Below are 25389 nucleotides of genomic sequence, written 5' to 3' on the forward strand. Positions count from 1 at the left end.
GGGGGAAACAAGAGGGCAAACAACAAATACAAAGCCCTGGGGGGTTATAGGGGAAGGAATGGTTGAGTATAAACAAGGTGGGGGAGGAAATGGGGGAATAGGGTAAGAGAGGCAGGGGAATTATAAGCAACCTGATCCAGGAATAAGAAAAAATTAGTACATGGGATACTATATCTCGCTATATCAATGCCAAGGGGTGAATGTCACCTCATTACAGATAAGTCTGGAATTGAGGGGATTACTTAAACCAGTCCCAATCTGACCACGTCAATTTAAATTCTTCATATTGATCTTCAGCTACTAACAATTTCATATGCTTGATCCTTTCAAGTTCCATAAACCAATCCTTTAACAAAGGAATATTGGTTTGTTTTCAGACTGCTCTGGCTGCAGTTAAAAAATGGCAGAGCACACTCCTTTTGGCAGATTTGATTGAACCCGGGATCATGGATAATAACGTCACTTTGGTGTTGATAGGAATATCTGAATCCGTCAGTTTATTATATTTTTCATGACTGTTCCCCAAAAACAAAGAATAGGCGGACATTCCCACCATATATGTAGCATAGTGCCTCTATATGATAGGCAACGCCAACATGTGTAAGGCTGAGAAGGAGAAAAACGAAGCATATCTGTAGGGCACCTATACCACCTGGAGATGATCTTTTAATTAGTTTCCTGCACTTGGCAGGGCAATGCCAGTTTGTGTGTCAAAATAAAGGCCTGTTCCCATTCAGAATCAAAGATATGCATTTTCAGGTTCGATTCCCAATATCTAGTGTATAGTAGAAAGTTAGGAGTGGTATGCGCAAAAGGACAGCGTATAATAGGGAGTTGATATGCGACAGACGGTTAGGGAACTTCCATATCGCCTCTATGGCGGTCAGGCATCTGTGAAAAATGTGAGTATCTCTGAATGCGAATATGAAAGAGAAAAGCTGCCGGTATTGAAACCAAGGTGCCAAATTGCCACAATCTCTAATGCTCAAGGAAGAGAGGGATAGAAATTGTCCATTGGACAAAATGTCCCGAAGGTGTCTTTGCTCATCGAGGTTGCAATTTAGGAACCATTCTGTATTTATTGCTTGGGGAAGGCCGGGTTGTCAAATAAAGGGGTCATAGGACCTATCTTGGAGGAAATTTTGCCCAAACATAAGAGATTATCCCAAACACATATGAGATCTAAGGTCAGTTTGGGAAAGTAGTATTTGGGGTTTACCAGGGCAGTGTTTACTCATGGTAGGGATATTAAGTCTAGGGGAGATAATGCATTCTCAAGAACCACACAACTTTTCCTATCCCTAATATGAAACCAATCTACTAGTCTTAATATTATAGCTGCCCTGTAATATGAGAAAATGTCAGGAACACAAGCTCCACCCCCAGGTCTTAGGTTTGGTTAGTGAACAAAGGACTATGCAAGGTTGTTTACCTTTCCATATAAATGATGTAAAATTGTTGAAGTTTTCGTAGGTATAAAGATGGGAGGTGGATCGGCACAATTTGGAAAATATATAGTATATGGGGCAAGATGTCCATTTTAAGTGAATGATTTCCGGCAAACCAGGACAAGGAAAAGATTCATACTTGTGAAGGTCTGATTGAATTTTACTAAGTAGAGAGGAATAATTATATGTGAATAATTGGGTAGGGTCTGACGTAATATGAATCCCCAAATATGTGATAGCTCCGTTACATACCCTAAAGGTAGTATTGATGGCTATGGAGTTGATTTGAGTCTGAGGGAGGGTGTCATAGAGCAAATCCAATTTATTATAATGGACTTTAAAATTACGAACTGAGCCAAACCTTTAAAATTCCTTTAAAATAGAACAAATTGAAGTGTGGGGCGATGTTATGTATATTAAAAAATCATCTGCATAAAGAGAAATTTTGTAGTGTGTATTTCTTAACCAAATGCCTTTAATATCAGGGTTTGTATGTAGGGCAACTGCTGAATCTTCCATCACTAAAGCATATAGCAATGGGGACAGGGGGCAACCCTGTCTGGTACCATTTTTAATTGTAAATGGCGCACCCAAGCACTAGGGGCCGAATATACAGCTGCAATATGGGATAACTTAGTGGGGCGCAAGCCAAGTATCAATTAATGGAAGCTCCTGAAGTTTAGATCGAAATGCAATAAGTCATGGGAGGTTGGGGATGGACGAGGAGCACACACAAAAGGCCAAAGCTCTCGATGACTGGGAAGGGCTAATATCCCAGCTGCAGATGATTAAACTAGAGGGAAGGTAAGAACCTTAAATAGCTGCCTAATTAGGCGGTTTACATATGTGGTAAAGTGGGACTCGAGCATTTCCACCTGGGGAAAAACTTATATTACTAGCTTAGAATCTATAGAAATAGTGCAATAACCTATTGTGTAACATTGCAAAAAACAACCACAAACAAAATTTAAAAATCAAATGACATCTCCATACAGATGCCTGGGCCAGCAGAGCTACACTGACCAAGGATGTATTGGTAATCTTTCACATCTAAATGTAAAAGTGTCCCTTTAAGGGAACCATTCATCGATTGTGTACTGATATAGCAATGTCGGTCCATGAATCCGCCAGAAGAAATGCATTTAAAAAACTGAAATGCTCATTTAAACAAATGTAAACTAGTACAAAATCTAGGGGAATAACGCAATAACATAGTATGCATAAGGGCAAAAGGCAACCATGATCCTAATGAACAGATACATTGACACTGCAATATAAACGTAATAACATAATAGTGCATAATTGCAAAAGGCAACCCTGAGTTTATTTTTTGATTAAAGTGACCTTGCCATATGGACACCAGGACCAGCAGAGCCACTCTGTACATGAAGGAGAATGTTGTAGCGCCCACATTAGAGGTTTATTAATGTATAAAATACTCAAGCAGCAATGGTGGTCCAAGAATCCAACAGGAGAAGTACAGGGAAAACACACAGGTGCCAAAGTCTGAAATGCCCATTCAACTAAGATAAACTAGTACAAGATCCAGGGAAACAATGCTAGACTAGTATACAACCTCAGGGAATAGTCCAATAGCATGAGGTTTAGGATTGCAAATGGTAACCACAGGCCCATTTTTTAAATTAAGTGATACGTACATTTAGACGCCCAAACCCCGCTTTACATAAATATGTGCGACCAATCATTATTGAATGTTGTATTGCCCAGTCAAGGGCCTTGTTTAACATATGGTGAGATTGTGCAGCGATGCTGGTCCAGGAATACACTGGGGGGAATACCTTTAAGGTGGGCAAGAAAAAAAATCAGTGAGACATATGTAAGCTAAAGCAGGACATACATCCCAATACACAGTAACATCACATCTCAAAAATGGGTGCCCTAATAAACATGACAAAAACATATAACAGGGAAAATGCATTAATCAAAAGATACTAAAGCATATTCACTAGGTTAGGCATAATAATTTGACCTGAGATGACTGCATTTGTGGAAGACCATCCGAAACGACCTCCAGAGAAAACTCTGGATCAGGCAAGGAAAGAGCTGCAGGATCAACCGAGATGTAGACGTCCAATGAAGACAAAAATTTAGGCAGGATTGAGATAACTTGCTATGGTGCCGATGTCGATGAGAAGGTGCCAATCTGCATCCAGAAAAACCACGATGAAGGCGTTTAGGAATGGATAAATGGAAAACTGATCTTGCTTCAATGATCTTCAGGAGCTGGAAGTGGTGTAGAAGGTGTCATCAGGCGATCAGGAAGCGTGGCAGGAGACATAGAAGTATCCAATCTAGAACGATGAGTGGCAGTAATAGGGCCTCTATTCATAAGAGAAGCTTCTATCGGCCAATCTGGAAGAATAACTTCTGGAAAGTTGTGGTCCAACAGGAGGTCTGTGGGGTCACGAAGAACGTAATTCTTTCCACCTTGGTGAGCAATCAGATGAAAGAGGAAAACCCCATATATATGGGATGTTCCATTCGCACAGCACAGAGAGCAGAGGTTTGAGGGCTCTACACAGATCAAGTATATGCTTAGATAGATCAGGTAAAAGCTGTAGTTGTGCTCCAGCTGCACTGGCAAGTTCCGGATGTTGTTCCTACAGTTGCGATTCTCTGCGTCATCATGGAGTAGAAAGAGGGCCTGGAAGAGACATACTCCTGGAGCTGGAAGATTCCTCTACCATGGATGGAATGCAGGGACTAGCAAAAGGGGAGATTAGTGGCTGTTGTGCTGAGGGGGTAATTGGTAGGCACAGTACCTGGGGTGCTGGAGAAGGTGGAGGCCCAGCTTGCTGCCCAGATTCCAGTTGATCGGGTCCTGTGGCCTTGGGGGATGCCATAAATTGAGTCCATGGCTTTGCGGCCTGATACGCAGGAGCTTAGAGCTTGGCCGCGTCTGCTAATTGAGTAGTAGTAGTAGTAGGTTAGCTTGAAAAAAGACATCAAGTCCATCAAGTTCAACCACTAGGGAAATAAACATATCCCAGATATAAAACCCTATAAGACATAGTTGGTCCAGAGGAAGGCAAAAAAAACCTGGTACAATTTGCTTCAACAGGGGAAGAAAATTTCATGAGGCAATTATATGTTCCCTGAATCAACAATCACTGGTATTTTTTTTACTTTAAAGCCTTAATACCCAGTTATATTCTGTGCTTCTAGAAAGGCATCCAGCTTTTTCCTAAAGCAATCTATAGTAGTTGCTGAAACTACGTCCTGAGGGAGCCAATTCCCCATTTTCACAGACCTTACAGTGAAGAATCCCTTCCTTATCCGGAGCTTAAACCTCTTTTCCTCAAGATGCAAAGAGTAGTGTTGGTCGAATAGCTCACTATTCGATTGGTCAGCTATTCGCTTGAATAGAGCAAAATTATTCGGGTGGTCGAATGTCAAAGTCGAACACCATTAAAGTCAATAAGTCAAAGATACATTGTAAAGTCAAAGATACATTGTAAAAGGATACATTATAAAAAAATACATAACACTATTACATACCCCTGTACTTCACATGAATATTAAAGAGCAGCTGTCACATCAATATTAGGGTAAAGCTAGGTACACACTTTCAATAATTATTGTTAGAAAATGAACGATTACAACCGATCAACGATTATGCATAATTATACTTGAACAATCATATTGTGCACAATTCACCAACAGTGTCCGCACACTAGATACAATCGTTTGAATGATGCAGGGAGGGACATGTAAAGGAGAAAGTGTACCGCAGAAACATGCAGGATCACTGAACGACCGTACACACGATATAGTGAAAAATTGTCGGCCAATCAGATCCACCGTGGCGGTCGTTCATTTCCAACGACAATCCTCGTTCGTCAGCGTCCTTGGTCACTTTTTTTTGGCCAATCGGTTGTTCATCGGCCGTTCGTCGGTCGTTTCTAACGATAATTATTGGATGTGTGTATGCAGCTTTAGTCTACACGGACTGTTTCCCCAGCGTTTAACCTGAGGTTTTTTAAAGCCCATGTTTGAAGTCCCCACCTACACCAGGACGTTTCCTTCAGGCACGTTTTTGAGTGTTATCTTAAACATTGCTTGCAACATTTAAATAATTAAAACGCCGGATAAACGCTGGAAAACGCTTTCATTGAACTCAATGGAGGCTTTTTCAAGCGTTTTTAAGCTTTTATGAAAGCTTCCATTGAAAACAATGGGGGCTTTTATAAACATTTTTAGCAGGACTTTGGAATCTGGAAGCCCCCTTTAATATGGAGACTCCTAGATCTCCACTGCCCCACCCTGGGGAATGAGTACAGGGGTACATAAAACACCTTACTCATTCCCTGAAAGGGTTAAAATATAAGTAAAAAATAGGACAAGGCTTTAATTTAAAATTATTTTATTAATTTTTCTCCCGAATTTTTGCTGTCAAATGCAGCAAAATTCGGTTCGGGTCTACCCGAATTCGAACAGCCATATTCGGGTCGAATATAGGGACAACCGGAATTCGAACATAAACACTATATACCACTAACCAGCATGGTGGCTCAGGGGTTAGCACTGCGGCCTTTGCAGCGCTAGGTCCTAGGTTTGAATCCCAGCCAGGACACTATCTGCATGGAGTTTGCAGGTTCTCCCTGTGTCTGCGTGGGTTTCCCCCAGGTACTTAACCCCCCAGGGGTTAATGTTAAATTATTTCATTAATGTGTGTGTGTTTGTGTAATTAACCTTTTTTTTTTTTTTACAGATTATCCCAATGACAGGATGATTTCTAGGGTTGCAATGAACACAGCCCTGGAAATCCTCCTGACAGTGAGGGATTGCAGGGCACTAGGGGTTAAATGAGGACAAGCCTCTCCATTTACCCCTAGTGCTCTGGCTGAGGTTTTACATTTCTCAGCTCTGCTTCCCTAATTGGCTGAGGAAAGGGAAATCCTGATGTTGCTGTCATCAGGCTTTCCCTTTTCTCAGGGAGCAGAGCAATCAGCGGAGCTTTACTATGCTGACAGCTCTGCTCCCCTGATCGCTCCTGCAGCCCTAGAGGAGCTGTGACATGTTCTGTATCTGTTATACATGTCACAGCTCCTCTAGGGTTGCGGGATTAATCAGGGGAGCAGAGCTGTCAGCATAGTAAAGCTCTGCTGATTGCTCTGCTCCCTGATTGGCTGAGGAAAGGGAAATCCTGATGATGCTTGAGCTGTCATCAGGGTTTCCTATTTCTCAGCCAATCACAGAGCAGTTGAGGTAATGAATGGAGATACGTATCTCTATTCAACCTCTATTGCCCTGGTATTTCCTGCCATTACAGCTAATTGAAGGCACGTGCTTTCAATTAGCAGTGACCACAAAGTTCCCACGGTCTGGGAGTCCCACAATGACATTTTTGATTCATAATGTCATTGTCGGATAACCTGTAAAAAATAAAAAAAAAACAAGGTAAAATAAAAACACATACAAATTAAATTCATTTAAAATAATTTTTTTTTTTTTTTTAAACTTCGGGTCGGGTCTATTCGAATTCGAACAGCTATATTCGGGTCGAATATAGGGACAACCCGAATATGAACATCAATACTAGCAAAGAGTGCCCTCTTGTTCTTTGTAATGATCTCAAAGTGAATAATGTGGAAGAGAGTTTTCTATACGAACCGTTTATTTATACAGGGTGATCATATGCCCCCTTAAAGCCTCTTCTCAAGGGAGAATAGAGTCAGTTTAGCTAATCTCTCCCCATAGCTGAGCTTCTCTATTCCTTTTATTAATTTAGTTGCCCTTCTCTGCACTCTCTTCAATTCCACAATGTTCTTTTTGTGAACTGGTGCCCAAAACTGGACTGCATATTCAAATGTGGTCTGACCAATGCTTTGTACAGGGGCAGGATTATGTCTCCATCTCTGCAGTCTATTCCTCTTTAAATACAAGAAAGTACTTTGCTAGCTTTAGATATTGCAGCTTGGCATTGCATGCTGCATTTTGGTCTATGATCTACAAGAACCCCCAGATCCTTTTCCATTTCTGACTCCCCCAAATGTATTGCCCTTGGACAGTATGAAGCATGCATGTTGTTAGCTCCCAAGTGCATAACTTTAGATTTATCTATATTAAATGTAATTTGCCACTTGGTTGCCCAATCGAAAGTACACTCAGGTCTGATTGTAGATTATAGACATCCTGTATGGGCATAACTCCATTACATAGATTGGTGTCATCTGCAAACACAGAAATGGTACTTTTATTCCCAAACTCTATATCATTTATAAAGATGTTAAACAGTAAAGGTCCCAACACTGAACCCTGGGGTACACGGCTAATAACCTTAGACCATTCAGAGTATGAATCATTAATTACAACTCACTGGATGTGATCATTAAGCCAGTTTTCTATCCATTTACAGATTGACTTTTCTAAACCTATTGACCCTAACTTGTGTATTAACCGTCTGTGGGGTACAGTGTCAAATGCTTTAGCAAAGTCCAAGTACACTATATCAACTGCTACTCCACTGTCTACCTGTTTACTTGCTTCCTCATAAAAAGAGAGTAAATTTGTTTGACAACTTCTGTCTTTCTTGAAGCCATGCTGACTATCACTTATAATAATATTTTCTAGCAGAAACTCCTCTATGTGGTTCGTTATCAAACTCTCTAGGACCTTTCCAACTATGGATGCTAAACTATGCGGTCTGTAGTTACCTGGTAAAGACTTTGCTCCCTTTCTAAAGATAGGAACCACATTGGCCTTACGCCAATCCATCGGTACCTTGTCAGTGACTAAAGAGTCTCTAAAAATTAGAAATAATGGCTTCACTGCATGGGCCAAGCTCAGCTCTCTGAGGACATGTGGATGTAATCCATCAGGTCCTGGTGCTTTGTCAACATTATTTTTCCCAGCTTTTTCTCAATCATATCAAGTCTGAGTCATTGTGACTCATTTAAGGCAGTGACATTGCTATTATGAATTTGGACTTGAGCTCTGCCATATTCTTTTGTGTACACAGAGCTAAAAAAGTGTTTAGAAAATCTGCCTTGTCTTTATCCCCAGTTACAAACCCAGCGACATCATTTAAGGGGCCTACATGCTCAGATCTGATCTTTTTGCTATTAATATATTTGAACATTTTGGGGGGGTTTGCCTTACTTTCATTTGCAACCTTTCATTTTGAAGTTTTGCACATTATATCAACTTTTTACATATTTTGTTATATTCTTTAAGGTTTTCAAATGATGAAGGTGATCCTTCATTTTTATATTTTTGGAATGCCTTTTTCTTGTTCCCTATGGCTTTTGTAACATCATAGGTTTTAATTTTAGCCTCTTAAACTTGTTACCCATAGGAATATAATTTTCAGTGTACTTTTGTAGAACAGACTTGAAACATTTCCATTTCTGTTCTGTGTTCTTTGAGGACAATATTGTCTCCCAGTCCAAGTCACAGAGAGCCGCCCTTATACAATGGAAAATGTGCTCCCTTAAAATTAAATGTTTTTTATCTTTCCTGTTTACAACTTACATTAAATGAAATCATATTATGGTCACTGCTACCCAGATTCTCTATATGCACATTTGTTATAAGCTCTGCATTTTTAGAAAGAACTAGGTCCAGCAGAGTATCATTTCCAGTTTGGGCTTCTATAAACTGTACCATATAATTATCTTGTATTAAATTCACAAATTTCCTCCCTTTTGCTGTTCCTGTAGTGCCATTACTCCAGTCAATGTCAGGGTAGTTGAAATTTCCCATGATTAAAACACTTCCACTTTTTGCTGCTTTTTCTATCTGTGCTGGAAGTTGATATTCTATTTCTTCCTTAGCACTGGGGGGGCTATAGCTGACTCCAATAAATAATTGTGTATTATTCAACCCCACATTTACCTCCACCCATAATGCATCAACCTCATCGCTAGTTCCATCTGCAATTTCTTCTTTCACATTCACTTTTAGATCACTTCTCACATACAGACAGACACTGCCACCCTTTCGTTTGACTCAGTCTTTACTAAAGAGAGTATACCCAGGAATATTGACAGCCCATTCATGCCAAAAACAAAGCCAGGATTCAGCAATGCCATCTAAGTCATAATGCTCTTCACTCATTAAAGCTTCCAACTCTCCTATTTTGTTTGCTAGACTTACAGCATTGGTGAACAGGCTCTTTAAACCATTGCATCTATAGATTTTATTAAGGATTTTCCACCTTCTAATGGCTGTACAGTCATTTTGGTGGTTGTGGATTGCTTTTCCAAAATAGTCCATTTTGCAGCTCTTCCTGCTTTACCATCAGCAGCTGCATTGGTGCCAATTTTCATTCGTGAAATTTTTAGGCTTCACGGTTTGTCTATGCATACAGTATCTGATCATGCGGTCTCCTCAGCCTATCACCTGCAGACTAATGGGCAGATGGAGAGAGTTAATCAGGCCTTGGAGCAATATCTTCAAGCCCTTGTATCTGCTCACCATGATGACTGGGTAGCACTGATACAAGGAGTGCGCCCACAACAACCATGTCAGCACCAGCACCAATAAATCCCCATTCTAAATTGTCTACAGCAAAAATCCTTGCCTCCTGTCTCCTATACCCTGCACTGCCTGAAGTACCTGCACTCAGTGCCTTTCAGAAGAACTTTAATAGTATCTGGTTTACCTGTGAGCATCTGAAACACACAGCTCTCAGACATAAAAAGTTTGTGGATCAGCATCACCGTAAGGTACATCCTCTCCAACCTGGGGATAAAGTCTGGCTCTCCACAATGAACATTCGTTGCAAAAGCCCTTCTCTGAAGTTTGCACTGCACTTTATTGGCTCATATGCTATTTCTGCCCAGGTCAACCCAGTTTGGTATAAACTTCCCCTGCTTCCACATCTCAAATTACCCAACTTTTTTCACTGTTTAAGCTGTTGGTTCTGAATCACTTTTCTCGTTCCTATCTGCTGGCTACTCCTGCTCCCGATCCTTCTCAGGAATATGAGAAGAATATATCAAATTCTGGACTCCAAGATTTCTGGCAAGAAGCTGATGTACCTAATTGACTGGAAAGGCTTCGTTCCTGAGGAGAGATCGTGGGTTCCAGCTACAGATGTGTCTCCACCCCTTCTTACCAGGAGGTTTCATTTTTGCTTCCTTCTAAAACCTGGACCTGGGCGGGTGGGGAGACCCTGTAAAAAGGAGGGTAATGTCACACTTACCTCTTCCTGACAAAAGCACTGGCATCTCTGTCCTGTGTTTGCGGGCAGTTCTGACTCTGGGTATGCCAAGCTTCATCAGTTTCGCCCCATCCGCCGGCCAATAAAGAAATTGACTTTCAATCATCCCTGTTTTTTTAGCTAGCTCAGACACAGCACTCAGTGTTCGTGCAATGGGTCTCCACTAGTGCTGAACCCCTAGCTTTGCTGAGCTAGTTCCTGTGCACCTGCTGCATTATTTAGTGTTTCCTCTGACCAGCTCCTGTGTTAACCCCTTGTTGTTGCCCAGTCTGTTGTTTCCCTACTGTCTGTGGATATTCCTGTGTCACTGGTGTCTATTTCCTGGATCCCGGGTATTTGACCCCTGGCTTGTGATCTAACTTCTCTTGCTTGCTGCCTGCCTTGACCCGGTCCTCTTTGACAATTCTTCTGCCTTTGTGAGATTTGGTACCGTGTATCCTCCTGCTCACCCTGGTGTGCCTAAGGACCGCAACCTAGAGGTAACCAGCAGCACAACATCCTCACCACTAAAGGCTCTGGAGAATACTTGGTTGCCGCTTAGGCTCTGCGCCTTGACCCTTCTCAGGGCTCACACCACTTTTGTGCAAGCTGTAGCGCACCCTACTGGCCCTGTCTCCCTAGGTGTGACTAGGATACATTTATATACGCCCCTACTAGTTACTATAGGCAAGGCATCTCACATTTTCCTTTTCACATTCCAAGTAATACCTAACATTATAAATATTCCTTCATTTGAATACATTATTTGCAATGTTTCCCAGGCAGAATATCTCTTACTCATTGGGACAACGAGCCTTTAAAACTGGTTTCAGTAACACCTCTAATAATGATCTCCTTGAAACACATCTCACAAGCAAGTAAAAATATCTATACTTACTGTTGCATACTTGAGTCACTACACACTTAATACTTTTCTATCAATATTGTACAATAATTCAACGATACACTACATTCATCTATTTAGTGTATTTAACCATACCACATTTATCTATTTATTTAATATTGACTACTTATAGTTTTAATAAATTTTAATAAATGTAATTATTTTTGGTATATTATATATGTGCTATTATTATTGAATATGAATGTATATTACTTTCTCTACCTATATCAACCTTCACACTAGTAAGACATACACTTTATACTATTATGCTCTAATGTATTTTGGTAAACACCAATGTGTCTTATTATTTACTTATAAATAATAATTATAAAATGACATAAGGATGACTAATCACAACCCCCATTCCTTTTAATTACATGATAAACACTGCCACAGTTCACTTATATCTCTAGCTTCTAGGTGCATAACTGCATCAAGTTTCAAAGGTGAAGAACACACATGGTCCACAACCAACTCTGTGGTGAGAAAAAGTATTTACTAAAAAATGTATGTTCCTGGCACATTTGCAAACTTGGATATATGACAATTTTCTACCTTCATGTTCAGGGTTCACCTCCACTACATCTGCCTCTGCATATGCTTCTTTTTCTGGATCCTTTCCAGCAGCAATCTTCCACCTTTTTAAAGCACAACACAAAGAGCACCCAAATTACCAACTTACATACAAAAATTCTCCATCTCCATCACCCATCCTTATCACTTATTACTACCCCATGAAAAACAATATTAGGTGTACTTACATTTTTGGAGATGCAATGTCACATCTCATTAGGAAATGGCCTTCTTTTGGTTTTTCTCGTCCAACCACCTTTTTCTGAGTTGTTCCTTTGAACACAGAACTTTGAATTTGTCCTCCAACCTGCTCGGTCCTTTCTACTGTTTGCGTGTGGATAGACTTGTTTTCTTGTCATCATAGTCTGCCTTGTCAAGTAAGCTGACCATAGCTTTCATCTCACTATGGCTCATTGGGGTAGCTCTCCTTCTCTGTGTCTCTCTGTTTTGGTTTTTCTGTGACATGTTTTGTATTACTGAGAAAAACAGGAAATGCAAGGATTGCTAGGTATTGCGGAAAGAAGGATTGTGCGTTCACTAACAAGGTTTCAGTCGTAAGTATCTTCATCTTAATGATATTTCCAAGAATGTTCTTTTGCAGAGCATACTATAAAGGTAGGTGTGGGTGTCTTTTGCAATGATCTTAAAGTGAATAATCGAGAAGAGAGTTCTCAATATAGACCATTTATATATTATTATAGGATGATCATATCCTCCCTTAAATGTCTTTTCTCAAGGGGGAATAGATTCAGTTCAGCTAATCTCTCCTCATAGCTGAGCTCCTCCATTACTTTTATTAGTTTAGTTGCCCGATTCTCAAAGCCTGGACGACACTCAAGAAATTTTATGGACACAAAACTAGGTAAGATACGAAAGAAGTAATTTATTGAACTCAGAACTAGTTAACAAAAATGTAAAGTTTTTACAGATTTTTAGTGCATTGAAACACACCTTACAGCCAATGCTAAACTATCATGCTATCATGCCATTCCACTGCTCCACTTGTATTGAAGTACTGCATGCACCAAATATGGGTTTGTTTATCTGACAGCGTAGCATTCTGAGGTACTTCATGCTGAAGATTCACCAGACCAGTGAACTGGCTGCTGCTTTCCCCAGGTGTCATGTGTGCAGCTGATTCTTGCTCCATTTGTGGGCCAAAAGGTGCACTTCAATTGTTCTGACGCAGATAATCGAGCAGCAAGCAAAAACCACCTAGTCAATTTTGTCTAAATGCAGATTAATAGCACTATGATGCAAAAGCAATTTTCTAGAATCCAAAATGCATTTTCAACCACCTTTCTTACACGAGAAAGCCTGTAGTTGTAGATTTTTTCTCCTGGTCCAAATTCTTCTGAGGGAATGGCTTTAATAAGTTGTCATGTGACGCAAAAGCTTGCTCCGCAATAAACACAAAGTTCCAGGTCCCATCCATCAGACGTTTGCCTGTTTTTTCACAAATGCCGTTTTGCAGAGAGAGTAAAATAGAAGGGGCAGAAGAAAGAGAGGCTTTTAAAGGCGCTAGCTTTAACCTGATAAAATTCTTTACTTTATTTTGTAGTTTCCTATAATCATTAATACCTGTCATTTGTCAAAGCAGTTTGACAAATACAAATATGTGTAAAATGATCTAAAACAATCAAATATGGCCAACTCAAAACTTTTTTCTAATACACAGTTTCATTTAAAAAAATCTTTTTTTCAGGTCACTTAACAAGTCTCACACCCAACGCGTTTCCACCCACTCATTTCACGTCTTCTCTAGATTTTTTACCACTTCCCACCCCTGCCTCACTCCTATCTCCTACTCTCACTTCCCAATCAGGAACCATCACCAAAAGCAAGAAATCTTTTTTAGACCTACATCCCCCACCCTTCCCCTCCCCCAAACAGATCAAGGGCCCCATGGACACTTATCTCACCAAGATTACTCCAGTGGGAGAGATTTAGAAATTATCAACTTTTCATCATATGTACTTACAGAGGATGAGGATCAACTCCCTAAACTTAGACTAACTTTTTGTCCATCTAATAACCTTAATAAGTTTGAGCTATGTGATGTGATGTACGACATGACACAAAAAAAAAAAACACCAATTGTCAATACCACTCAAATACAATGATTTTTTTTTTTTATTTAATTTTTTTGCAGAATATAAATCAACATCCATTACCACAAAAGAAAAAATAAAACATTGCAAACCCAAAATGAACTTTACATAAAAGAAAAAAGAACAACCAAAACATAAACAAATAATAATGCAAGTAAGTAAAAGAAAACACTTTGGACATAGCTAATCAAGCATAAAAAAGCCTCCAAGAACATTAACAAAAGTGTATCATTGGTGCAACAGAAGGTATTATCTGCCACTCCTCCATCCTCCATTTTCCGTTTTCATTAACCGAGAGTAAACATATTAACTTATAAGAGGTTTAATACGTAATCAGGGATAAAAATAAAACTACTTAAGTAGTATTACCGTGCCTAAACATTTCGGGGTAAGGAAAAAATGAAAAGAGAAGAAAGGTGGCTCTTTAAGGGCAATATTTTTATAAAATCTTTATTTTTCAAATTAATGAATTAAAATAAATGTGTTAGCAAACACATAAATAGATTCGTACTCTGACACTATGAACCTAGAAACATTATATTGAGTTGGTTATGATATATACCAATAATTGATAATCAATCAGCGCTGCAGAAACATATTAAGATGCAACCCAGTTAAATCTGGTGCTTTATTCTAACTAAGAGGTGTAAAAAGCAATTTTCCAGGATAGTACTTGTAAGGGCTTTCGCCCTAAGTGCAAGAGTGATAGGAATGTATTAGGCCCGCCTATCGCTGGGCTGGCCCAGACTCAGTGAAGGAGATTTACTCCTTAGCAGAAGGTCCTGGTCATTCCAGAGTGAATGACCAAACTGGGGCATATTTACTCATGTCTTCATTCGTCGTCAAATTTTGTTTTGGTGTTGAAGATACTACTATTGGTATAGGGTAACTGATACCAGGTACAAATATTATAAACCGGGTTATTTTTGTATTTATTTAGGAATTATATAAATAATATAAAATTGGCATATATAAAAAAGTAGAGGTCATATACAAAATGAGTTATACTTCAAAGGGTTAACCACAAAAAAAATGTTTTTGTATAAAGAAGGTTACATAACCAGATATCATATAATACATAGTAACCTCAACAAATCAATTAAGATTAAATAACATTAAGGAACGTAGTGACATCATATATAAATGTTGGCTATGATCAAAAAACAACATAAGTGAAACATACTTGTGGGTTAATATACTGAACAAGGTAGCATTTAAGATGAAAAAAATATATTATAAAAAGGTTTAAAAGACAGTACATCATTTAGACCTGGTGCAGTAGTTGCTTTTAATATAGAAATCCACCTGGTCTCAGCCTGTAATAACCACTGATCAAGGTCACCCCCTTTCGGATTGGAGGTAAAACATTGTAGGGCTGAAAAAGCGATAACTTAATTATCAAAATTATGATATGTCCCTACATGATGACTAAAAGGGATTATCATTTTACCTGTTTTAATTGAGTAAACATGCTCGTAAAGTCTCCTGCGGAAAGCTCTTTTAGTTTTTCCTATATACACAAGTTACAATACAAGTAATCATATAGACTACACCAGTTGTAGAGCAACTGGCAGGTAATGTGTCTTTTATTGTGATGAATAATATTGTTGGGCAGTTTGATTATATGTTGCTCATTAAGCCATGGACATCTAAAGGTGCCTAATGGTAACAGTTGTGGTCTGTTTGAAAGAGGAGAGGTATAGTGGCTTCTTACTAGATTGTGTTTTAAAGACACTGTTTTTCCAAAAGTAATTGAAGGGGACAGTTGGAGAAATTTGGACACATTGGGGTCAGTTCTTAAAATGTGCCAGTGTTTCTTTAAAATATTCAATATTTTTTATGTTGGTTGTTGCAGTGCAGTTGCGCACTGCAGCTCCGTAAACATGACTAACTTTATTTACAAAGTAACAATTTGTGCGCACCTGCGCACTGCCATCATATCGTGTCACTTTCTAAATCTCCTCACTATATAAGAGGTAGCTGGACGCAGCTTCAGTCCTTCTTTGACGGCCCCCACCAGCTCCTTTTGATTTTTTCCTGGTTATCAACCAAAAGTCTAACCCCTCTTTTTACACCTCTTAGTTAGAAAAAAGCAGTTTATATATAGTGGGAATTAGCTGGACAAATGGTAGGCAACTAACAGGACTGGATGCCAAATCAGGGTTTTATTGCAAAAAAAAAAACAACAAAAATTGTCCCAAGAGGAAGGCGTAACATCAGCCAGGTAAAAACCAAACACACAAGCACTTATCTTCAGCTGCCCCGTGTTTATAACAGTTCATTTCCAACAAAAAGGCAGAAAATCAACTAGGGTCACCTTGTTTGTAGAGTCCTGTCCCTCTCCCTCTTTCTGTAGTGTCTTGTCTCTCTTTCTGTGGAACACTGGGGAGCTGCATGCTCTCAAGCCCTCTCCATTAGGGTCTTTTCCTCTTCCTCAAACAGAGCACCTTTCTGTGTCTCCAGATCTGTCTGTGTCTCCAGCACAGTCACTCACACAGAGCACCTGCCTGTGTCTCCAGATCTGTCTGTGTCTCCAGCACAGTCACTTACACAGGCCACCTGCCCGTGTCTCCAGATCTGCCTGTGTCTCCAGCACAGTCACTCACACAGGCCACCTGCCTATGTCTCCAGCACATCATCTCCACTGACTGAGCTCCTGGCTCTGTGTTATATCTGTGCCTTCAGTGCTTCCTCATCAATTATCTCCCAGGTGAGAGTCCTCCACCTGCCCCTTTACACAGGAGAGGAATCCTGTGCAAATCTATCTGATCTCTAGTACCTTCCTGCTGGTTGCCTACAATCTATCTATCTATCTATCTATCTATCTATCTATCTATCTATCTATCTATCTATCTATCTATATATATATATCTCTAGGGATTGTTGTATTGAACTTCTGTTTTGGGGTTCTGTACTGGGACTTCCTCGACAGGTATGCCATCTTGTGGACATTTAATATAATGCAGTTTGTTCAATTAATACCTTAATATTCTAATAAAAAAATGCTAATTTATCATTTATAGGTTACCTAGCCTAATATTACATCATCAACGACTACAACAACTAATCCAATAATACTCAACTAAGATATAGTCCAAGTAAATGTAACTGACTATTTAATCAATGTACACTAAAAATATCCAACCTATTTCTAGCTCTAAGATGAAATTATTTATCATCACAGAGTGCATTTAGAATACTATATTCCCCTTTTTTAATAGTCTGCCAATTGGGTGTAAGTTCAATTACTGATCCTATTGATTACATCTGGTCAATATACCAAGTAACTTGTGACTTGTGAAATGATTATGTAGCTGATTTTTATTATGTGGATAGTTATTTATTTACAGTGGTACCTTGGTATTAATCCTTAATACATTCCAGATCCTTGGATAAGAAATTAAGGGAAAATGATTAATCCATTCCCATAAAAAAAAATCCTATTGTTATTGGCATATTATTAATTGATGGGGCTTTATGAAATAATTTAAACACTGCTTAATACTAAAATACATAAATACAAAAGCAATTAGATGAAATAAATGAAAATTTAACCTCACTTTACCTTGCTGAAGGTAAAGCAAGTGTCTACTAGGATGGTGCTGAGAAGGGAGGAGGAGGAGATGTTATGTAATTCACAGAGAGTATAGCACAGGTTGTTCACTGAATGGTAGCAACTGGTGTACTGACGCTCGTGGGCAGTCGTGGCTTTGTCTCGAGAGAGGTAAATAAGGGTAGTGCATGGTGTTATAACTCATTTTGACCCATACAAGTTCTAGCCAAAAGGTTGTATACCAAGCAAAATTTTTCGAGTCCAAACAGGACTTATACCAAGTTGGACTTACTCCAAAGCAGACTTATACCGAGGTACCACTGTATATTGATTTTATATGTGTTTGTATAAATTGTAGGGTCTCAACTCCCCTGAGGAAGCCCACGAGGGCGAAACGCATCGGGAAAGACAATTAATAAGAAAATATCTATACTGATCCTTACCTTATTGGAGTTGGTATATATCATAACCAACTCGATGTAATGTATCTAGGTTCATAGTGTCAGAGTACGAATCTATATATGTGTGTTTGCTGAGACATTTATTTTAATTCATTGATTTACAAATAAAAGATTTTAATTAATTTTTATCAATATTGCCTTTAAATAGCCACCTTTCTTCTCTTTTCATTTTTTCCTTATCCCGAAATGTTTAGGCTCGGTAATACTACTTAAGTAGTTTTATTTTTATCCCTTAAAGACTGATTACGTATTAAACCTCTTATAGGTTATTATGTTTACTTTCGGTTAATGAAAACGGAAAATGGAGGAGTGGCAGATAATACCTTCTGTTGCACCAATAAAATTTTATTAGAATCATCAAACAAATGACCTAGATTTCTTATATCTCAACGGTCCCATAACTCATAGGCCTTGTAAGCCAATCCCTGGGGAAAACAGGGTGTCGAACGCAAAAGAGTAGTTATAGTTGTCCCAATCCCAATGTCCCAATCTGACATCCATACAGTTTTTTAACCTCTTTCCATGTTAACAATGTATCTCTCAAAAGTAGATTATCTCTTAACTCACGTGGGACAGCAGAAAATAAAGAAAAATAAAAGAGTATTTAAAAATCCCATTAGAGACCATGGTTATACTAAAATTGATTCCAGCTTCACCATTGTCTAATGCCATGTATCGTGCCACCAATCCTTGACATGCCGGAAAAGACAGGCCAAATTGTACTTTCTCAAATCAGGGAAACTTATCCCCAGATTCTGTTTTGGACATGACAATTTGGCTCTGGCTATACGTTGGGGCATTCCTTGCCAAATAAAAGCGACAAAAACTGAATGAAGCTTCTGGACATCAGCATGATGTAGAAGGAATGGATATGTCTGCATAGGATATAACAATCTAGCAAAACTTATCTTTTTTTTATAAGGTTGCAACGGCACAATAATGACAAAGGTAAATTTTTCCATCGCACTTATTCTGCCAAAATTTTTGTTATTTGTTAAGTGGGTTATAGTTAAGTTTATACATGTCAGGAACATTACAGTAAATCTATACTACCAAATAAGTAGGATGGGAATTTTTTAAGTTTAATTCCTAATTGATCAGAACAAGCTAATAATTCCAAAGATGGAGTAGGGTAAATACATAGAATTTCACTTTTAGTATAATTTATTTTAAAACCTGAGAAAGATGCAAAATACTGAATATGACGGATAATCCTTCATAAATCTTTAGATGGATCTTTAATAAACAACATAATATCATCAACAAACATAGCTAAACTGATACGTTTGCCTTGCACCTCAATCCCCTTGAATATTTTCAGGCCATAAAATGATCTAGCTGAATGGCCAAATTGAACAAGAATGGGGATAGGGGACAACCCTGACGTGTACCCCTACCCAACGGAAATGATGAGGAGAGAACACCTGCCACCTGAACCTGAGCTATTGGGTTAGAGTATATAGATTTAAAAGAATTAGCAATATTACCCCCAAAGCCAAATTTTGTGAGAACTAATTGTAGCTATGACCATTCGATGCTGTTGAATGCCTTTTCTGCAATGAGTGCCAATAACGAAGAGAACCCAGAGTGGGAACCAGACAACGGGGCTTGTTCCAGAACTAGTGGCACTTTCCTGATTTTATATGTAGTAGATTTTTCAATGACAAATCCTGCCTGTGCAGGGCTTACTAAACGAGGAAGAAGATGTGCCAAATGATCAGCTTGGATTATCTTGGAAAATAATTTTATGTCATTTTTTAGTAATGAAATAGGGCGTTATGATCCAGGATCCAACAGATCTTTTTGCTTTTTGGGGAGCACCGTAATAAAAGCCATTTGACCTGAATCTAAATAAGTGGATTGTGAAAACATAGACTTATACAATACTGTTAGTGGCGATGTTACCTTATAAACCAAAATTTTGTCAAATTCTGACAGCAAACTATTCGGACCTGGCGCCTTAGAGATAGCAGAACTTTTAAAAGCCAGCCTGACTTCCTCTTAAGTTATAGGGGAATGTGAGGTATGTGAGGAAAAAGAACTATATTAGCCTGCAATACATACAAACATAGTCCTACACAGCCATTGCAGCAGAGCAGCAATGTAGATTGATACTGTCCGTCCTCCAGGGAAAAATATTCATAAAGTGTGACACAAAACAAAGATGGTAGTGAAGCATCTGGCATCATGAAAAAATTTTGAAAAAACAAAACAATAGTCTTATTTTGTATTGCTAATAAGTGACTTCCTTTTTTCCAAATGTGGGATTTGGTAGAATTAGTAGACAAAAGAAGTATCAAGTACAAGCAAACCTCCACACTCCTGACTTTGCTTTTACTGAACATTACAAATTACAACAAAAAAACAAATCGTATGCAGTGTGAACAAATAATGGACCACCAACTCCATCTTTTGCATCATTTCAGTAATAGGTTGTAAGTATTGTGTTAAAGCCTCCTTGATATTCAATAATAAGCTGGGTTGAAGGTGTTTTGAGGCTCAGTGGATCAGTCCGCACAGTGAGGAGTAGGAGATTCATTCCTACCTGGGCTAGTAGCTGCTGCCTTGTGGTCCAGTGTGATGTCAGCCATCTTTGCCTGGGCTGCCTTCTGCGCTGTTAGCTTCTGCTGAGTGGGCCTGGATGTCTGTGAGCGATCCATCTGCACATGCCGATCCGGGGGGCCAGGAGTCAGGAGGGCAGGAGAACCAGAGGGAGCTGAAACTCACACCCCCCGCTACATTGGGCGCCAAACCAGAAGTCTCTACTAATAATAACTATAAAATTTAAAATTAAACTATAACTAATAAATTTAATATCTAAGATTTCAAAAATCTGAGAACACTCCATGAATGCTTAGAGGAGAAAGAGGCCTCAGAGACCACTGTGAACACAATAGAACTAACAGCTCGAAAAGCTCTATCCCTCAAAGACGTTCAAAATCTTCATTCTTTCCACCCCTACTCAATGGCCCAAATTTATGAAAGCACTCCAAGGCTGGAGAGAATACACTTTCATCAGTGAAGCTGGGTGATCCAGCAAACTTGGAGTGGATCTGGTCCAGGATTCAAAACAGTTGCTAGCAAATAGCAAATGATTTTTAAAAATCCATTCCTTGTTTTCTGGATCACCCACCTTCACTTCTGAAAGTGTATTCGCTCCAGCCTTGGAGAGCTTTGATAAATCAGGGCCAATATCCGCATATTCACACCTTCCTGAATCTAGTCACTCAGGACATTACAAAATTACACAGTTCACACTTCCCTCGCATCTAACAATTTGACTCTGCATCAGCAGAGGGCCCTAAACAATTTGAGGAACAACAAGAATTCATTATTAAGCAATCTGACAAAGGGGGTAATCTTGTCATTATGGACAAAAAACAATAGGAGCAAATGTGTTTTAAAATCCTAAACAATAGAGAATGGCACCAGCAAAAAGCAGGTACTACCATTGATCAATTCTATGAGGAATACTATCTCATTATTAACCAAGCCTTTCAAATGGGAATCATTGACCAAAAAATTAGGGAGTATTTAAACACAAAATTCCCCATAACACCGACATCCAATGCATTTCCAAAAGTGCATAAAAGTCTTCAGGAGGCCCCATTATCTCGGGCTTGGGTTCAATATCTTCCAATGCGAGTGAGTTGGTGGATGGGTATCTTAGACCCCTAGTTACTGCTCTCCAATCTTACTTAAGGGATACATTAGAACTTCTGCAATATACCTCCAAGCTACTTTGTCCACCCAACTCCATTTGGGTAACTTTTAATGTAGAGGACTTCTATTGCAGTATGCCCCATGAAAAGGAATTGGAGGTAGTCGCTACTTGTTTGAATAATTTCTACCCTGACAATATTGCATTCAACCAATTCATAGTCTCCATTTTGAAATATATACTCACGAAAAATATTTTCTCATTTAAAGACAGGCACTACCTCCAAATACAAGGAGTGGCACACGATGTGCGCCCTCTTATGCCAACTTGTATTCGGGGGAGTTGGAAAACAAACTCTTTCTAAATTCCAAAATTGCCATATACCAACAATTCATTATCAGCTGGAAAAGATATATGGATGATATCTTTATTGTTTGTACTGGTCCACAATTGGCACTTCAGGAATTCTTTTAGGAATTACAAAACAACACCTTCAATCTGAAATTTACGATGTATTCGCATCAGAAAGAGGTTCCTTTCCTGGACACATATATTAAACTTACTCCCTCAGGCATTATCAATACCACTTTGTATAGGAAAGAGACGGCAAGGAACACCATCTTGCACATGACAAGTGCTCACCCTTTACCCACTGAAAAAAAGCTTCCCTCTCACACAATATCTTAGACTAAGATATAATTGAACCGATCTGCAGGATTTCAAAAAAGAAGCCCTAGCCCTACAGGGCAGACTTTTGAAAAGAGGCTAAGGTAAAAAACTTTTGAAAAGGGTATATCAGAAAGCTCTGGCTTCTGATCATCACTTACTCATCAACCAAACCAAACCAATATCCTCTGAAGGGGTGGGTGGTAAGGATTATTATCACGTTAATAATTACCATAAAAAAAATCAATAAAATTATACATAAACATTGGAACCTACTGAGGGATCAGGCAACATTCCAATTTGTTAATGAATATCCCAACGTAACACATAGAAAATCGCCATCCCTAAAGGATGCACTGGTGTGGAGCCATTACTCTGACACCCCTACAAATATAGAAGAGAAAGCAGGCACCTTCAGGTGTGGTAAATGCGCACAATGTTCATGGCTTAATGAGCAGCAGAGCTACCTTCTTCCAAACAACCAATGGCATAGAGTAAAACATCACATACACTGTTCAACAAGTGGAGTTGTTTATATCATTTTTTGCAAATGTGGTAAATAGCGATGAGTGAGAAGTTTCTCACAGTCCTGCGAAAAAATTTCTTTGAACTTCTGATGTGTCTGGGAAATTTGGCGAACCAATTTCTCGAATTCTTTTAAAGTCATTAGACTGATTTTAAGCATTAATAGCAAACGCCCTATACATGTCAGAACAACCAAATTTTCTAGGTATGTGTAGGAGAAAAGTGGCAACAACTGAAAAATACAAAAGTTCCAAAAGACCTTGTGGTTTTCCAGAAAATGGCAGGTAAAGTGACAGCAGGCAAATAGGATTTTTGCGTGATGAACAGCCTACAGAAGGCAGCATAAACATAGGACATTCAGAAAGGGTGGTGCTATGTGTGAACTCAACCCGCTAGCAGCAGTCCGCACAGCAGCAGAGACCGCATTGCTAGCTGCCATCATGACCTGGATGCCGTGTTAGGAATGCCACCCATATTGTTGTGGAGAAGTAGCGCGGTGACATTAGGCAAAAAGATGGAGGACCAGGGATGGAGCGTGGGTCAGCTAGAGAAGTAGCAGTGTGTAGCCTCTGGTCAGCTATAGCCAGGGAGACCACATTGGTAAGTGTCATTGAGAGCTGGGTGTAGTGCATCGTCAATGCCACCCAGAAGTGTGTAAAACAATTTTTGTGAATGGAGTACTGACAGGAGGCAGCAGCAGCAGGACGCGGTGGGCCTTGAGATGGAGTGTGGACCGCATTGGTAACTGGCATATAGAGCTGGGTGTAGTGCATCGTCAATGCCACCCAGAAGTGTGTACTACAATTTTAGTGAATGGAGTACTGAAAGGCAGCAGCAACAGCATGAGGAGGAGGCAGGGGGCCTTGAGAAGGAGCGGGGACCGCATTGGTAACTGGCTCCCTAAATCTGTCCCTAACTCAGGTCTTCATTCTGCAGTCTGTTCTTTCCTTGCCTTACTGTTAGGGGCAACTCCAGATGTGGACCTAGAGACTGATAGACTCCACAGGACTTTAGGACCACAGAGTAAAGATCCCCAGCGACCAAGGGATGTGCTTTGCAGGATCCATTTTTATAGGACTAAAGAAGATAAAATGTGAAAACTAGAGATGCAAAACCTATTGAATATGCAGGTGCACGACTTCAATTGCTCTCAGATTTGTCCAAGTTTACACTGGATCAACGGCGCACCCTTAAGCCTCTACTTGCAATTCTGAAACAAAGAAACATACTCTATAGATGGGGTTATCCATTTCACTTGAATATATGCAAAGGGGGCAAAATCATATCCTTCTATCCCATTAGGATCTTCCTCAGCTACAGCTTCCTCCTGTTACTTTAACAGAATGGCCATCAGCAATGTCCTATTTACATAGAAGCCCTTCTGCTACCTCTACCTACCCTGTGCAACATCTTTCACCTTCTACATCTTGTATATTATTACACAGTATTTATATAGCACCATCATATTACGCAGCGCTGTACAAAGTCCATAGTCATGTCAGTAACTGTCCCTCAAAGGAGCTCACAATCTAATGTGCCTACTATAGTCATATGTCATTAATGTAGTCCAAGGTCAATTTAGGGGGAAGCCAATTAACCTAACTGCATGTTTTTGGGATGTGGGAGGAAACCAGAGTACCTGGGGGAAACCCACGCAGACACAGGGAGAACCTGCAAACTCCATGCAGATAGTGTCCTGGCTGGGATTCAAACCTAGGACCTAGCGCTGCAAAGGCCGCAGTGCTAACCCCTGAGCCACCATGCTCGTTAGTGGTATATAGTGTTTATGTTCGAATTCCGGTTGTCCCTATATTCGACCCGAATATGGCTGTTCGAATTCGGGTAGACCCGAACCGAATTTTGCTGCATTTGACAGCAAAAATTCGGGAGAAAATTTTTTTTTTTTTAAATTATTTATTTCGTATCTGTTTTTTATTTTAAACTTGTTTTTTTTTATGTTTTACAGGTTATCTGACAATGACATTATGAATTATAATGTCATTGTGGGATTCCTGGACCGTGGAAACTGTGCGGTCACAGCTAATTGAAAGCAGGTGCCTTCAGTTAGCTGTAACCGCAGGCAATACGAGGGCAATAGAGGTTGAATGGAGATACTATCTCCATTCATGGTGTTCGAATTCGATGTTCGACCACCCGAATTTTTTTGCTATATTCGGCCGAATAGCTGCCGAATCAAATAGTGAGCTATTCGACCAACACTAGTGGTATACACTTCTAGTGTATACCACTAGAAGTTGCAGCAGAGCATATAGTTGGCACTGGCCTCCAGTAAGGATCATCTCCTTTATGACATCTTTAAA

At 39.5% G+C, this 25389-nt stretch overlaps 1 protein-coding gene across 8 annotated transcripts in view; it reads right to left on the minus strand.

Moving 5' to 3' along the window:
- The window catches only part of LIN7B (lin-7 homolog B, crumbs cell polarity complex component), a 226843-nt gene that overhangs the window by 64745 nt on the left and 136709 nt on the right, over nt 1–25389 (minus strand). The window contains exon 7 of one of the 8 annotated variants that reach the window (XM_072426503.1): nt 12951–13537. The exons of the other annotated variants lie outside the window; for them this stretch is intronic. Coding sequence (XP_072282604.1) covers nt 13471–13537 — 67 coding nt within the window. The 3' untranslated portion in view covers nt 12951–13470. Of the gene's footprint in view, nt 1–12950; nt 13538–25389 lie in introns of those variants that run through there. 8 annotated transcript variants of the gene reach the window in all.

This window comes from Pyxicephalus adspersus, chromosome 11 (genome assembly GCF_032062135.1).
Source record: "Pyxicephalus adspersus chromosome 11, UCB_Pads_2.0, whole genome shotgun sequence".
NCBI lineage: Eukaryota > Metazoa > Chordata > Amphibia > Anura > Pyxicephalidae > Pyxicephalus > Pyxicephalus adspersus.